The 16,751-nt window shown below is 40.2% G+C and overlaps 1 protein-coding gene across 1 annotated transcript; it reads left to right on the plus strand.

Annotated features, from left to right (window-relative positions):
• The first annotated feature begins 587 nt into the window (after window positions 1-587).
• Window positions 588-4,137, plus strand: LOC134874938 (uncharacterized). Its single transcript, XM_063899240.1, has 5 exons — window positions 588-2,495; window positions 2,642-2,661; window positions 2,767-2,881; window positions 2,983-3,159; window positions 3,314-4,137. Exons 1-5 carry the CDS (start codon window positions 2,493-2,495, stop codon window positions 3,926-3,928), a joined length of 930 nt encoding a protein of 309 aa, XP_063755310.1. The 5' UTR covers window positions 588-2,492; the 3' UTR covers window positions 3,929-4,137.
• The last annotated feature ends 12,614 nt before the right edge of the window (window positions 4,138-16,751 follow it).

The following is a 16,751-nucleotide window of genomic DNA, read 5'->3' on the forward strand; positions in this document are numbered from 1 at the left end:
GCCGAACCTTCTGTGTGAAGAGAAGGTGGGAGAAGTGGAAAAAAAAGATCCTGAACATCGCAAGGTTCATGTTCACACAGTCAACACTAAGAAAGAAAGTTCCCTGGTGAACCGCTTCTCTAAGTTTTCTGACTGGTCCAGGGCAGTGAGAGCTGTCGCAAGACTCAAGAGATTTGTCAGAGAATCCAAGGGATTTCAGCCAAGAACTAATGAAGCAGAAATCTTTATTATCAAGCTGGAGCAAGAAGAGGCCTTCGCCGAAGACATCAAAAACAATCCAGCTTCAAAAAGGAAACACCTTGCCCCGGCCGTGGCGCAACTGGCTGGGGCACCTGCACCGTACTCCGGTGTCCTGACCCGTGGTCCTTTCCGGATCTCACCCCGACTCTCTCTCCCACTTTCCTGTCACTCTCCCCTGTCCTATCCGATTAAAGGCAAAAAGCCCCCCAAAAATATCTTTTTAAAAAAAGACACACACACACACACACACACACACACACACACACACACACACACACACACACACACACACACACACACACACACACACACACACATTAAGAGATATACATATAAAGAGGTCACAACTGTAAATATATAAAAAAGAAAGGTCTGCACACAAATTTGGACAGGACACAGTTGTAAGTCAAGTAGAGGCTATAAGGCACTCGTGAATAGACAACACCTACATCAAAGAGCAGAACGGTTCACTGATTCCTGCTGAGCCAATTTAGGCTGGAGTTTGTTCACTTACAGTGGATGAATAACATTTGTCTCACGTGTTCTCTGGTACCAATTGTTGTGGGCTGAGCTGTTTCTCAGTTCCAGTCCATTCTAGTGCTGTAACTGCAGCTGAGGGTTCTCCATTTCTGCTCTGTGTTAAGTTCAGGATAGTGAGGCTATAGCAAGTATAGGCATCCTGTCACAGAAGTCCTACTGTATGATGTGTTACAATATTTTGCATTCATATTAGCATTATGTTAAAGAGATGTATTAGTTCTTCCTGTAAACAGCTTTTGGTTTAAAGGGGTTTAGCATCTGACATACACTACATAGACAAAAGTATTGGGACACCTACACCTTACACCTACAGGAGCTTTTATGACATCCCATTCCAAATTCAGGCATTAATATGAAGTTGGTCCCCCCTTTGCAGCTATAACAGCATACACTCTTCTGTGAAGGCTTTCTACAAGATGTTGGAGTGTGTCCCATTCATCCAGAAGAGCATTTATGAGGTTAGACACTGATGTTGGACGAGACAGCCTGGCTCGCAATCTCCGTTCTAGTTCATCCCAAAGTTGTTCTATGGGGTTGAGATCAGGGCTCTGTGTGGGCCAGTCAAGTTCTTCCACACCAAAGTCATCCAGCCATGCCTTTATGGACCTTGCTTTGTGCACTGGGGCACAGTCATGTTGGAACAGAAAAGGGCCTTCCCCAAACTGTTTCCCAAAGGTGGAAGCACAGAATACTACAGAATGACTCAGTAAGATGAAGCATTAAGAATCCCTTTCACTGGAACTAAGGAGTCGAGGCCAACCCCCCAAAAACAACCCCATAACACTAACCCTCCTCCAGCAAACTCTATAGTTGGCACAATGCAGTCATGCACGTAACTCGTCCATCAGACTGCCAGATAGTGAAACGAGATTGGTCACTCCACAGAACACGTTTCCACTGCTCCAGAGTCCAGTGGCATCGTGCTTTACACCACTCCATCTGACGCTTGGCATTGTGCTTGGTGATGTAAGGCTTGCATGCAGCTGCTCGGCCACAAAAACCCATGCCATGAAGCTCCCCTCAGAGTTTTGGTGCTGATATTAATGCAGAGTTGGTTTGGAACGCTGCAGTGACTGTGTCAGCAGAGCTTTGGCCACTTTTACGCACTATGCGCCTCAGCACTCGGCGACCCCGCTCGGTTACTTTACGTGGTCTGACAATTCGTGGCTGAGTTGCTGTGGTTCCTAAACATTTCCACTTTGGAATAATACCACTTACAGTTGATCGTGGAATATCTAGGAGAGAAGAAATGCCATGAACTGACTTGTTGCAACAGTGGCATCCTATTACAGTACTACGTTTGAATCCAGTGAGCTCTTTAGAACGACCCATCCTTTCACTAATGTTGGTAAAGGCAGACTGCATGGCTAGGTGCTTGATTTTATACCACTATGGCAATGGGACTGAATGAAACACCTGAATTCAATGATTAAGAGGACTGTCTGAATACTTTTGTCTATATAGTTTAAGTGTTTGTACTCTTTGTGTATGCACTACATACTAGAATAGTATCTTGCTCTTTTCAATAGTGAACCAACCAGAAATATTACATTTCATCAAAACAATGGATGCATAAATGAGAAGGTGGTGTTCATACCTTATTCTGAGTGTCATAGACTGCTTTACATAATGAAAGCGTATAAGGCGTGGTAGTTTAAAATATGAGGCAGGACTCAATTCATTCATTTCCATTCCTTTACTCCTGACCTACAATGGTGAGTAGCTGCTTTTAAGTGCTTTCCTTTGCTAATATTTTAAGTTTCTGATCAAATTCTACATTATTAATTTACTTTCTGTTGTCATTTAAATGTGTAAGTGTTATAATCATGGTCTTAATGTGTTGTGTGTTATTTCTTCCTAGGATGCTGCTAGAGAGCAGAGGTGAGTAAGCTGATTACCTGAACCATACATTATTACTGACTTTTGCTTTTCATTTTCTAAATGTTGTATTTATTACAATTTATTACTGATTTTATATTTTTGTAGTGGGACAGAATTACTGGAGGTGATACCTTTCAGCAGAAATGCTGAAGCGATAATCAACAAAATGTTGGAGCTGAATGACTCCTGTCAAGATAAAGCTACACAGTTAGTAGAGGAGGTATGTCTGATGTGGCTTTTATTACCTTTTGCCATGATGTGTTTCTTTCATAGAGCTTTAGAGTTACACACAGCATTGAAATGGCATCTCTTTTTTGGCAGATTCTTCACAGCATCTTCTTTTTAGGAAAGATACACACACCGCCATATTCACCTGAAATGATTTTGGACTATGATAGAGAGATGTTGGGTTTGTTGAGGGTCTGCTATCCGCGGCCTTTTAAATTTTATTCCTCTCAACTACCCAGGAGGACTCCATTCTCATGTGTGCTGGACATGGTAAGATTTAACTTTGTCCAAAAGATTATACAATTGGTCTATTTATAGAGTTGCTTCTCCCCCTAAAATCATCCTAATATTTCAGTTTTATGCACATTTTCAAACACGTAGCATGACATTACAGCAGCTTGATAACATTTGTGATTGCTTTCAGGTTGTCTTTCTGAACGGGCAAGAGAAGGAAAATAAAATAATTGATCAGCTCCGAATGATCATCAGTGAACTCGGTCTTAAAAAACATGGGCCTCTGGTCTCCTCCACCATCTGTGTCTCTCAGAAGACAGGCTCAACCAGGTACTACGGGGTCTCCATGTCCACTTCTGGGAGAATTCCTGGGCGAATCATGGTTGCTGCGTCATGTCTTAGTGGATACTGGGACAGTTATGTTGCTGGTGCAGTGATGTCTTTCAATCCAAGTAAGCGCAAGAAGCAATTTTTCGATGGCACCATCAAACTGCCTCAGAGTGTAAGTTGGCAGGCGTCTAGCCTCCATGATGAAGGAGCAAAGATGCCTCCTTGCAATTCATGTCTGAATATGTTTTGTTTGGAAAATATTGATGCTGAGTTTGCCCCTGGCAACTGTGCTGAGGTTGAAAGTGTGAGCAATATGTTTAAAATGGAGGAAGAGGTTAGGGAGCAATCACGACCAAGACATGAGAAGTTCACAGCAGATAACAGGGAAAAGGCGAAGAAAAGTCTCGAGGCAGATCTCAAGAATAATCTGAAATCTTGTAAACTAACATACAACAAACAATTCTTCACCCCTTAGAGTTGATGAAGATTGATAATTAGAATGAATATGGTCCTTTATTATTTAGTGACCAGACAGATGTGTTTTGATATTACTCACAAGTACTTAACCTTCAAACTCCAGTTTTTATGTGGACATCAAATCCATCATGCTTTATCTCTGCTACTTGTTATCTGTATTCTGTATTATCCTGTTATTAACAATAAAACTACAATTACGTAAACTAAGGTTCATGTGTTGTTTGTTTTTTTCAACCAGCTCTGTGCAAGTCTGCAGTTGCACCAACAAATATTAAAGGACTATCCTTTCGATTAAGCCTAGACAATCTTATTACCTTAAGGGTATAGCTGAAATAAGTAATTGTGTTTGAGAATTGAAAGAGCACATTGTTTGCTCAATTCCTTCAATCTATATTGAAAATAATGACTGAGGGATTTCTGAAGCGACAAATCAATCTATTAAAAGCATATAATCATATCATAATACCCACACTAATATTTTATATTGAACATAAGCTTATGATACACACTGAAACCCTCCCTGCACCTCACCCTATGTATGTATTTGGGTAAAAATACCTGCTGTTTAAGCTGACTGTGTTACAGAATGATGCTGTGAAAATGGAAACCATTGGTAAATGAAGCTAAAACATAAATAGAAATGTTTGAGAAAAATGTTGGGAGATATATTCAGATGTTTCTGTCTTTGGTTTAACAGTACAGCTTGTGCACAGTCTGCTCTGTAAGTATTATCAAAAAGTCCAAGAGAGCGGCACATTTAATGTCACTTTGGAGGAGGCCAGACCTCAATTGGTGTGTGAGCTCGGTGAAATTGAGATTAACCACATTCTTCTCTTTTAATTTAAATTCAACCTGAGCCTGAAGTAAGGGAGCGTACCACTTCTGTGGAAGACGTCCTGTGTGGTACCTGTGCCAAAGAACTCTCACCCCAAGGACTTCAACAGCTACCGGCCAGTTGAAAAGCTGGTCCTTGGACACCTTCGGCCCCTTCTGAGACCATCGATGGACATGCTGCAGTTTGCATACCAGCCTGATAATGGGGTGGATGACGCTGTCATCTACCTGTTGCAGAGGTCCCTCTCCCACTTGGAGAAGGCTGGAGGTACTGTGAGGATCATGTTCTTTGATTTGTCCAGTGCCATCTTGGGAGACAAGCTGCAGCATTCGAGAGTGGATCACCACCTCACCTCCTGGATCCTGGATTACCTCACCAATCGTCCATAGTACTTGAGGACCCAATCATCTGCGGTACGGGCCCCCCCCAGTTTCTCTTCCCCCTCTACACTGCAGACTTCACCCATAACTCTGCGATATGTCACCTGCAGAAGTTCTCTGACGACTCCGCCATCATCGCCTCATCAACAAGGACGACAGGGAACTGATGCAGGACTTCATCCTCTGTTGCCAGAGGAACCACCTCCAGCTCAACGCAGGGAAGACCAAGGAGCAGGTGATGGATTTCAGACCCCCACACCAGTGAACATCCAGGGAGCAGATGTTAACATGCTTATATTTACATAAAGTTCTAATTATGTTCACGTAACTACATATAAATGCCTGTATAAGAGTTGACATAGTAGGAGGAAGTAGGGGCTCTTATTGTGAAATAACTACGGAAGTTAGTCATTGGTTTTGGTGCTTGGAACGTGGAGTGGACTATGGCTATCGTCTATAAAGGAGTTGTTTAACTACAAAAGTTGTCTTCTTGTCGAGTAACAGCAGACATTGAGATTGGGAAATCCCATAGATACCTGGGTGTTCCTCTCAACAAAAAACTGGACTGGTTAGACAACTCTGCTGGTCTCTACAAGAAGGGACAGAGCAGACTCTTTCTGCTGAGGAGACTGAGGTCTTTTGGGGTGTAGGGGCAATCCTTCAGACCTTCTATGACTCTGTTGTGGCATCAGCCATCTTCTATGGTGTGGCCTGCTGGGGCTGCAGCATCTCGGCTGCTGACAGAAACCGAATAAACAGACCGATAAGGAAGCTCTGTCCTGGAGAGTCCTCTGGACACTGTGGAGGTTTTGGGAGACAGGAGAATGGCAGCCATCAGACTCTACAACCATCATGGCCCCCAGTTGACCCCCCCACACATAACAACACAGAGTATGTCACCCCTTGATGCGCAATAACAATTATGTGCAATATATATACGGTATATGCCACTGATAACTGTGCAATACCTGGCTGCTATATCTGAGATCTGTTACAGGATGTGTATTTGTGTATATTTTGGAACTTTTTTTTTTAATGCCTGCTTCTTACGTAATATTAAGCTGTCTTTGGCTCTTTTTTCTGCTGTAACACTGCAGATTTCCCCTCTGGGACTAATAAACGTATTCTGATTCTAAATTAACTCTGTTTATGTTAAATTATTTTGGCTGGATCACGATGAAAACATTTTTCAATTCAGTGTGCCTCAGGTGACGCCTCTGTTTTGCACCTGATCTGAATCTTTTTTAACTACCTGATTTTATCTGCAAAGCTTCAGAGAAAAGGCCCTAGTCGACTTGTCTGTTTTGCATCTGATATTTCTGTCTCCTCTTCTATTTGCGTTGACACATCAGTTTTAAAAAATCTCCCTGCACGTCACCTTAAAAAATGACAAACACGCTCTGTCAGAAGAATGCAAACTGGTAGTAAACAACATAGAAACATTAAGCATCTACAGTCTGTGGGCGCAGCGAAACCCGACTGTACTGGGAGATCTTTGTTAGATTGCAAATGACATGTAAAATGCAAAAAGAGAAGCACATTTTTCCATATATACTGAAATGAGTGGATAAGTCATATTTAATACAGCTGATGTAGAAGAATGGAAAAAGTGTTTGCTTATTATGCCTCATCTGTATGTACAGTCGGTATTGAAAGTAAGTAAGTATCTATATTGAAGTGACAAACAAACCATACAGAATACTGAAAGCATTTCATCATATCAAACACTTCTTCTTTATATTCAACATAAGCTCAGGATTGAAACTGAAACTTTCGTGACTAAAAAACAGAAACAACCTGTCGAGATGTGAGCATCAAACATCATCAGGTGCGGCTAAACCTCAGTGTACTGGCGGAAGAAGTACTCAGATTATTCAGTAGATGTAGAAACACAGTCTGTAAATACTCTGTGGTAAAAGTACTGCATTCAAAAGTGTACTCAGGTAAAAGTAAAAAAGTATTGGCATCAAAATTAAATTAAAGAACCAGCAGAATGGCAAGTTCAAATAGTTGTTTTCTAATTATGGATGCATTAATCTGATCATTACTTGAATGTTGCACCTCTTTATGCCTGTGCAGGGACTATCAACAAGGGCCTGAAAAATCCCCAAAACTCTGCTAACGTCAAGCCAATCCTCGGGGGCACCCACCCTGTTTTAGTCGATGAAATCTTATAAACTTATATACTACTGGGTAGCTTAACCTATAATGATACATTATACATTTATAAGTTGGTTTAAATTGTGTATTTATAGTCTAGTGACTCAATCAGTCAAATAAATATAGTGGAGTAAAAAAAACATAATTTCCCTTCAAAATGTAGTAAAGTATGAAGTAGGATATTGTGAGAATACTCAAGTAAAGTATAAGTATTTAAATGTATTACATGAATACTGAGTAAATGTACTTTGTTATATTCCACCACTGAGTGCACTGACATATGTGAGTATGATTCAAGAAGAGTGCACGTAGCAGAGATGAAATTCAGAAACACAGAACACACAGCATTTGGATCAGATCTGCTTTTATCGGACTGATCTGGAATCAAGGCCTTTCCAAGTGTTGGCTGACTTCACAAACATCCTGCATTAACGCTCTGTTAGAGTACGGTGGGAATCAAACCGGTATCTTAAGGTGGATATACAAACACAACAGCAACAACAATGTAGAGTTTTCTATAAACTCATCAACAGTTTACACATTGCTTTATGGTAAACATAACCCAGTGACTTACAGGTATTATTAACAGGGAAAATGTAATGTTTGTCAAATTAATCCTACAAATGTAGAACAGAACCGGGTCAGGAGGGGTTGAACATATTTCCAATTATCCAAGGGGGGCCTGACTGAAAAAGTTTGGGAACCACAGTATTAGAGTATGGTGTGAATCAAACCAGCATCTTAAGGTGCATACGCAAAACACAAAAGACATCCAGAGACAGCAACAACAAGGTAAAGTTTTCTATGAACTTATCAAAAAGTTCACATCTGCTTTAGGTTAAACATACCCCAATGATTTACATTCAAACTCAGATTCTCTGAAAGTATTTGCTTCAGTGGCAAAGATGCATCACTAGATGGCAGCACCACCATGTTTCAAGGTTTCAAGGTTTTATTGTACAGTGTATATGTTGGCAATGAAAATCTTATGTCCCATGCTCCTCCAACAACTCAACATACATGGTGCGAATAAGATAAATAAAATAGTGCAAAAAGAGAGAAGAATATTTACAATAACAACAATAAAGATTTAAGTATGTGAGATATATACATATGTGGAATACATTGAAAGTATTTAAATACACTGTACAGTAATTTAAATACTTTACACTGTTGAATGAGGAGGTATGGACAGATGCATATATTACGTATAAACAGATGTATATGGCAGATATGTATAATATATATATATACTGTATATATATATATATATATATATACATCTGTACTATAAACAGATGTGAGTAGACATTCACAGAGCTCAGGAGTTCAGCAGTCTTATAGCCTGTGGTATAAAACTGTCCCTGAGTCTGGTGGTCTTGGTCCGGATGCTGCGGTACCGTCTGCCAGACGGCAGCAGACAGAACAGATTGTTGCTGGGGTGATGGGGGTCCTTTAATATCCTACCGGCCTTCTTCCGGTAGGAAGGGTTGGGGTGAGTGAGAGAAAACTCCCTCTGGAGGGAACCCAGAGATGTTAGCCTTTGCGGACCATTTACATGCACTAAAATCTATATCACTCACTACAGCAAGGTTAACCCCACAAAGCATGATGAGGCTTCAGGATTCTGTTCATGTATTTAATTTTTTGACTATGGACTGTTTTTAACTTTACAGCAAACAGCGACAGAAAGCGTGCCGTGGTTCGCAAAATGGCTTCCCATATTTAAAAGGTAAGATAGGACTCAAAGTGCAGCAGGTGTATTCACAACCATCTGTCATCAGGTGGGCTTATTGAGCGCTACGGGAAATACTTCTTATGTTTATCTTCATAGCTCTAATGGAGTACTTTGCAAACATAATCAAATACCATTGCAGGTTCATACGGATTGTTATGGATTCATGTGCTCAAAAATAAAACAAAATCAGGACAAATGATATCACCATCTTAGCGCAAACACTTCATTGAAGCCAAATGTCGGCATGCTAATTGATCACTAAGGAGCTGTGTCTGTACTTTTCTGAACCTTAAACCAAACAAAGTGCCATTCTTCAGGAAACCTCTCGTGATTGATGGGAAATGCGATTTATTTTTGAGCTGTTACGTCACGTGCGCATTGTCTCGCTTTTCCTGTGGCCCCCTCTCCAATAACATGTTTGTTCTCAGGTTTATATTTGTGAAGACAAACTGCTACCGGTGGGGGAAATCCTGTCTGACCTCTTAGCCTGTTCCGATGAAAACACTGGCGCTCTGTCACGGAAAGGAGTCGCCATATTCATTTTTTCTCCAATTCTTCACAGCTTTGACCTTAGTTTGAGCAGAAATATAAGGACTCAGCAGCCTCAAAAAGCATTTTATACACACTTGAGGGAAAGTAATTCAGTACATTTACTCAAGTGTTGTGCTTCAGTATACTTCAAGAAGACATATTATACTTTTTACTCCACTGCATTTATTTTAACACTCACAGATACAAGTTACTTTGTACATTCTGTATAAAAGAGATTATATGCTGATATGGTATAAAGCAGTAATATTAATACACAGTGTGTTTCTAAATGTGCTCCACATTGATAAACTACAATACCAAAGTGCAAAAACAGGACCATCATTTACCATAATAATATAATAAGATCCATATCGGGTAAAGGGTATTTTTGAAGTACATTTAGCTGGTAATTCTTCTGTACTTTATATTACTCTGGAATCTTCCATTAAGCAGAATGAGTACTTATGGAACTTTAAATACATTTTAATGCCAATAATTTTGTACGTCCTGAAATTTAGAAATCAGGACTTGTGATGGAGTATTTTATGACCAAACTATTTATTAATTATTATTTTAATCAAGTTAAGGATCTAAGTACTTCTTCCAACACTGCATTTATCCGCTTAAACATTCAAGCGGCTGGAAGCACACACAGTCAGCATGCACACAGATGAAGCATGCTGCGTCACACTTGCGTGCACACACACGTAAACACACACAGATGGTTGCAGTTAGAGTGTAATATTTCCATTGAACTTGCCCTCGGTGTCTCATGTCTGGAAAATCTGAGTCATGCTTGTTTGACAGATCATCTCTGATCTGATGTTGGGCTTTGTTTAATCGACTCATAATGTTTTGATGCACGTTTGTACATCAAACAGATGCTGGGACAATTAATACACATCGTCATCAAGAACACACGTTCTTTAAAAAAACGTACAGATTTATTCCCCTGTCCTGCACTTTTGCATGCATACAGTGTCTTCAACTGGAGAATGCATTTTCAGACACATTGCATGCAAAACCAAAAAGTAAACAGCCATCAGATCCTTAGAAATGTAGCGTGTGTGTGTGTGTGTGTGTGTGTGTGTCGGAGCGGTCTCAATTAAAGTCTGCCTCTGTGTGTGCACAACACTTTTTGTAGCTTTGATGCTAAGCTCCTCCTGGTATGTACCAATGCCTCTGACCACCCGATCAACAGTTTGTTTGTCTGGGTGTAAACACGGCAGAAAACAACTTGAGGGCTGTGTTTTGTGTGTGTGATAAAAATAGTAACAAAGGAAGCTATTTCTTGTTGGGACATGCTTTAACAGAGCAGTGGATAACAATAGCTTTTTTGAGTGATTATGTTGTTGTGTCTGTCTGAAACCACTGATCCCAGGCCAGGCAGCAACCACTACCCATAATGCTGTTCAGTGTGGCCTCTTCTGAATGGATAACTCCAGTGATGGACATTTTCATATCTTTGCTCCATTACAAAGAAAGGAAAGTGAAACAATACTGAGTTAATTAGGTGTGTGAGTTGAAGAACAAATAAAATCACAGGAGACAAATGTCAGCTTTGTAACGACTCTTATGATGAAAGATGGCCTTAAATCTAAATCTAAATGACTTACAGTGCTGTATAAAATGAGCTAACTGGTCTACTGCCTTTCCCTTTACTGCAGCAGTCTCAAAAAGCATTTTCTACACAACTGTAAGGCGTTCACTGAGCCGTGTGTTTTACAACATTTCAGATGTCTTCTTTCTTTATCCCTTATTTAAAGAGAAGTTGTTGCCTTTATGTTCTCTAACAGAGTGCTGCCGGGATGACAAACTTTTCATTCAATGTTGAAAAATAAGTTCTGAGGGAAAGCTAAAGAGCCAATACCGAACGGCACGATGACGTTCATTTAGCCCAGGGGTGTCCAAACTACGGCCCGGGCGCCAAATGCGGCCCGCAGGCTATTTTAAATGGACCCTCAGCTAATTCAAAAGGACAATGTCATAAGGCCCACAAATGAAACTTGCGTTTGTTTTATATTGTACTTAAATATGAGTCAAGCACAAGACAAGACGCATCACACTGTTTTCATGAGTTAATGAGCCGATTTTCAAATAAATTCAGGCAATTAAAGTTGAAAACATTTTCTAACAAATCCAAATTGATAAAAAAAAGCCCAATAACAGATTTACATAACAAGCTTGAAATATACCTTTCATTTCCCCCCTTATCATAAGCACTCTGAGCGAGCCCTACGGAGAGCTGTGGTGTAGGCAGTTTTTTTCCTAAAGCATATTCAAGTGTCAAGCATAACTCACCTACATTTGATTGATTTTGCTAACTTATAACCTAACTTAAGAGGAAAACTTCAACTCTAGTAAGGGGCCCAGACCTTCGTATATTTTTCTGTATTTGGCCCTCGGTGAAAAAAGTTTGGACACTCCTGATTTAGCCACTCGTAGCATCTGCTTAAAAGTTCATGGTTGGGGTATTTAGTGACATATTTCATGCATTGTGAGTTTGTCATGATCTTGGTTTTTGCGTTTTATTTTGAAGTGTATTTTCACTTTGTATTGTCTTGTTTTACGTCCTGTTTTTTTCCTGCCTGTGTGATTGTCTAAATATGTTCACCTGTTGCCCAGGGGTTTCACCTGCCCTCTCCAGCTGTGTCTCATATGCCAGTCTTCCCTTGTTTTCTTTGTCAGTTCGTCGTCTTTGTTCCTATCTGGTTTCCCTGAGGTCCTGCCTGTGTTCCCGATCTTGTTCCTTGTGCCCTTTGGTCAGTTTTTCTTAATTTGTTGTTGTTTAGTTTTGCTTTGCTTGGTCTTGTTCCCTGTTGATGTACCAGCACTATTTATTTAGAAGCTTGCTTTTTGTTTGTACTTTATAGATGCCTCCTCTTTTAGTGTTTTTCGGCCCAACCACGTGTTAAGCACATTTTTATTTGAGGCATCTAAACAAAACCCACTTTAAATTCCCACTGATTTTAAGAAGAGGAAATTGCCCGCATGTATCTGTAAGTGTACGACACATAGACCATATGGTGCAGCTTTCACACCACAGAAACTCTGAAGTCTGTTTTCATGTATTATTCAGCCTTAGCTTAATGTGGAAGGATAAGCTCCATTCTCGCCCATAAAGCATGACATGTAATCATTTATAAAGTGTTGATGTTGGAAGAAGAAGTGAAATAACTAACGTCATTGCAGATCTTATACATAACAGGTTATATACAGAGCGAGTGGGCCCCAGCCCTTGTGAAGCTGTCATCTGCTGGAGTAGTAAAACAATGGGAGTGAAGGGTGAGAGATAACAGTGCACTACCCCTGCTGTGATAATAACACTGTGCAACGGCTATATTTAGGGCCTCACTTCGACAAAATTGCTTGGTAGTGTGTGTGTGTGTGTGTGTGTGTGTCTGTGTGTGTGTGTGTGTGTGTGTGTGTGTGTGTGTGTGTGTGTAGACTGGGCTGTCAGAGCTCAGAGCTATGCAGTGCCACCAAAGCTCATCATTTTCATTAACTTTCCCGGTGAAACCACTTCCAAAAATACTCATGTGTGCAGTTCCTCCATCCCCAGCATTACTTGTGTTGTTAAATAAAAGGAAGGTTGGTTATTTTATTTTTCATTTTACAGCCAGGATCTAATGTGTATGTTCCTCCCTGTAAAGACCACCATCTTACTCTGTGTGATATAAGGCCACTTCGAGTTGTCCTCAGTTCATTTCAAATAGAAGGTGTGTATGTTGTGATTTGAAGTAATGTTGTGTTCACTATCACACACACACACACACACACACACACACACACACACACACACACACACACACACACACACACACACACACACACACACACACACACACACACACACACACACACACACACTCAGAGTTTTAAATTTGACCTTTTTTGTGAGGGGATGTTGTGGCCTTACTAAACTTATTAAACCGGCTCCAGGTCTTGCTTCCGCGACCTTACCTCCAATAAAAACAGCTCAGGCCTGAACAGCGGAATAATGACTTTTTAATAGATTTTCTCTCGAGTGTGAGAGCAGCTGATGTATTCACAGGAGGAACAATAAGCTTCACTCTCCTCCTGTGCTCTGAAGTATCCCACGCTACCATTTAGAATAGACATTTCTAATTTGGCTTATTTTGTTCTTGTTAATTGACCCTTGTTGGTTGTCAAATTGTCAAATGTTTTTAATAATCACAAGTTTAAGTGTCGCTGTATTTGAAAGGGGTGTGGGTATGATTATTATAAGATTTGTCAAACATCCTGGGAAAGATTTTGTATATAAAGAAAGTTTAAAGGTAAGCAAATTGTGAATTTAAGTCAATTGACAATGGGAAGATACATAAGGAGCAAAGACAGAGATGCTGATTTTTTGAATGAATAAACAAGTCAAACTTTTTTCTTTAAACCTGGGTTTTTTTCTGCCAAATATGGGCAAACATTGACATATTATCACTTTTAAATTGGGAAAAATTGTTAGCAAACAGTCGCTTATTTTCACATCAAGCAGCTACGGATAAACATTTGGAGTGGATGCTGGGCAATATATCGATATTATGTCAATATGTCCTATATTTGGTATATAAAATCTTAGTGATTAAAGACAAAATACTGCTGATTATGTATCAACATTCTAATTGTGTAAATATATATATTTTTTGTCAGCTCAACAATATTTTCACAATATCCACAGCGAGGTATTTGGAAAAAATACTGTTCACCTTTAAATCATTTATTTATTAGTGGACACTAATTAATGGGTTTCTGACATGAGTATTTAAACTAAATGTAGATCATATATTAACCTAACAATTGAATTACACAGTTTAAACCAAAGTCTGTGTGATAAATCAAATGTAGGGAGTACTGGCAGACACGCAACATCTACTGAAGTCCTCAAGACGTAATTCTCCTCACAGTTTCCCTCCTTTCCTGAGTCTGTGCACAACATGTTTTCTTACCGTTGACAGTGTTTCCCACTCTGTTTCCATTGGCTGGCAGCCAGGGTTTTTTGAAGCCATCACAAAGAGAAAAGCCAATCACAGTGGCCAGGTTAACCACAGGGTTATCAGCGCTAATGTTTACTTAACCCCGCTCCCTACAGATACTCATCACATGGGGGTTTGTGTGCACGTCATCTTGAGCCTTATCTTGATTTCTGAGCTGTGTACATCACAGTGTTTGATTTACACACTCAACACAACACACACAGTGTCTTCATTTTGCCAATTTTTCCCCCTCTTTACTTACTTTTTGTCTTCGGATTCTGGGTTTAGTTCAGACAAAGCCCTGCAGAACAGACTCTGTATATTGCACACAGTAAATGCACACACACTCTTCTTCCCGTTGGATTTCTGTTCCCGCTATTTGGAGAAAAACGAAGCTTGACGTTCAAAACTGAATATTCTGGACCTTGTTAGTGGGGTTTGGTACCAGTCATACAGTTAGAAAATCTAAATTCCTACATGTAATCATTCCCTCCAGGTTTGCTCATGTTGGACCCCTCTTAACCCCCTTGCAAAATCAGGATCTTTGTTACATTCAAAAACTAAAACGTGACTGTTTAGCTGCATGGCGAAGGCTGCAATTGGAGTTGTATCCTATACTAGTTGCAAAATGACTGATATTATCATTCTTGAAGATGTCTGTGCACTAGATGTCACTGTTTTACATAAAGACTGCCATGCACTACCCCAATAATGAACTGCTCCATGAGTTTACAGTGAAACCTCAGCAGGAGCTAACACATTACATGAAGAGTAACATGCACACTAGTGGCAAACCTTCCTATCAAACGTCTTAGTTTGTTTAAACAAGAGGAAAATCTACTCCGTTTCAGATTCATATTTGTATTGTTTTCCTCTATTATGACATGTCTCCATGCTTCAAAATCCATCTCTCAGCTTCTATCTGAGGAATTTGAAACAAAACCCACCCAAAATGTATTTTTCACCATCAAACACTACTCCACGTGTAGACTTGAAATGTAGCTGTAAAACACAGATGACATTAAACATTGGGAATAAGTGTGAAAATATCCAAGGAAAACTCTTAATGCATTCCTCCAGCACAACTCACTTCTTGCCTGCCAACATTCTTCCCCTCCTTGAAGCTCAGCAGGATGTACGATATTCAGTGATATTCAAGGAACGCTTTGTTTGAAAATAATATATTGTCAGTAATATCTGGGTCCTGAGCTGGAAACCGTGAAACCTTTAAAGGAGGTATATTCCTGACTGTCCTGACCCTACTAAAGGGGCCCTGTTATGCTCATGTTCAGGTTCATATATTTAGTGTCTCTACTGGGACATGTCTCCATGTTTAATGTTCAAAAAGCTCTTTATTTTTCTCATACTGCCTGTGCTGCAGCACCTCTTTTCACCCTCTGTCTGAAACCAGAGCCCAGTCTGCTCTGATTGGTCAGCTGGTCGGCTCTGTTGTGATTGGTCAACCGCTCAGAGATGTCCCTGTATCAGGTACGATGTGTTGGAGCGCTAGCCTATAGAAATGTGAGTGTTACATAGCGATGTCATTATGTTACAGAAAAAGGAGTCCAATTGAGGGGAATTTAAGCCTTTGCAGACCATTTACATGCACTAAAACATATATCAAAGCCCCAAAAGTATAATAGGGCCCCTTTAACGTTGAGCTTCGCGCCGCCCCCCTATCTCCTGCTTGGCCGCCATTCAGCAGAGAGACTCCAAGTTGCTGTCTGACGCATAAACAGTGCACTCTCGGTCACAAGTTTAAATGATTAACCTCTTCAATTGACTTTTCCATCTGAGGCAGTTAGAACATCGGATATCTGTTTAGTTTATCTCTCATTCCTCTTCTTTACGCTGCCAGAGTCGGAGTCGTTTCTCCGTATTGTTTAATGGACGCTGAGCTCAGCCTTGACCTAAACAAATGTGGTTTAGATTCTTGGAGTGTTGCTATTAATATCCAGCCAGTCTTTTGGCAGCAGATAGCTGATACTTACAGAGGGAGACAGGGCATGATGGGAGGGAACTGCCTGCCTGCCTGGTGCACAGGGAAAAATCTGTTAATCTACAGTGGGAGTTTATTAGCACTGACTATAGTGTATTTGCTATAAGGTAGGCAGTTTTAATGTCATGTGTCATGTAAACTCTGGCAAAGTGATTTTAGATCTTACTTCGGATTGCAATCCAGACAGTTG

This window comes from Eleginops maclovinus, chromosome 13 (genome assembly GCF_036324505.1).
Source record: "Eleginops maclovinus isolate JMC-PN-2008 ecotype Puerto Natales chromosome 13, JC_Emac_rtc_rv5, whole genome shotgun sequence".
Classification (NCBI taxonomy): domain Eukaryota; kingdom Metazoa; phylum Chordata; class Actinopteri; order Perciformes; family Eleginopidae; genus Eleginops; species Eleginops maclovinus.

Coding starts and splice junctions, on each gene's coding strand:
- LOC134874938 (XM_063899240.1), top strand. Junction 2,662..2,766: donor GATGCTGCTAGAGAGCAGAG/GTGAGTAAGCTG, acceptor ATATTTTTGTAG/TGGGACAGAATTACTGGAGG. Junction 2,882..2,982: donor CTACACAGTTAGTAGAGGAG/GTATGTCTGATG, acceptor CTTTTTTGGCAG/ATTCTTCACAGCATCTTCTT.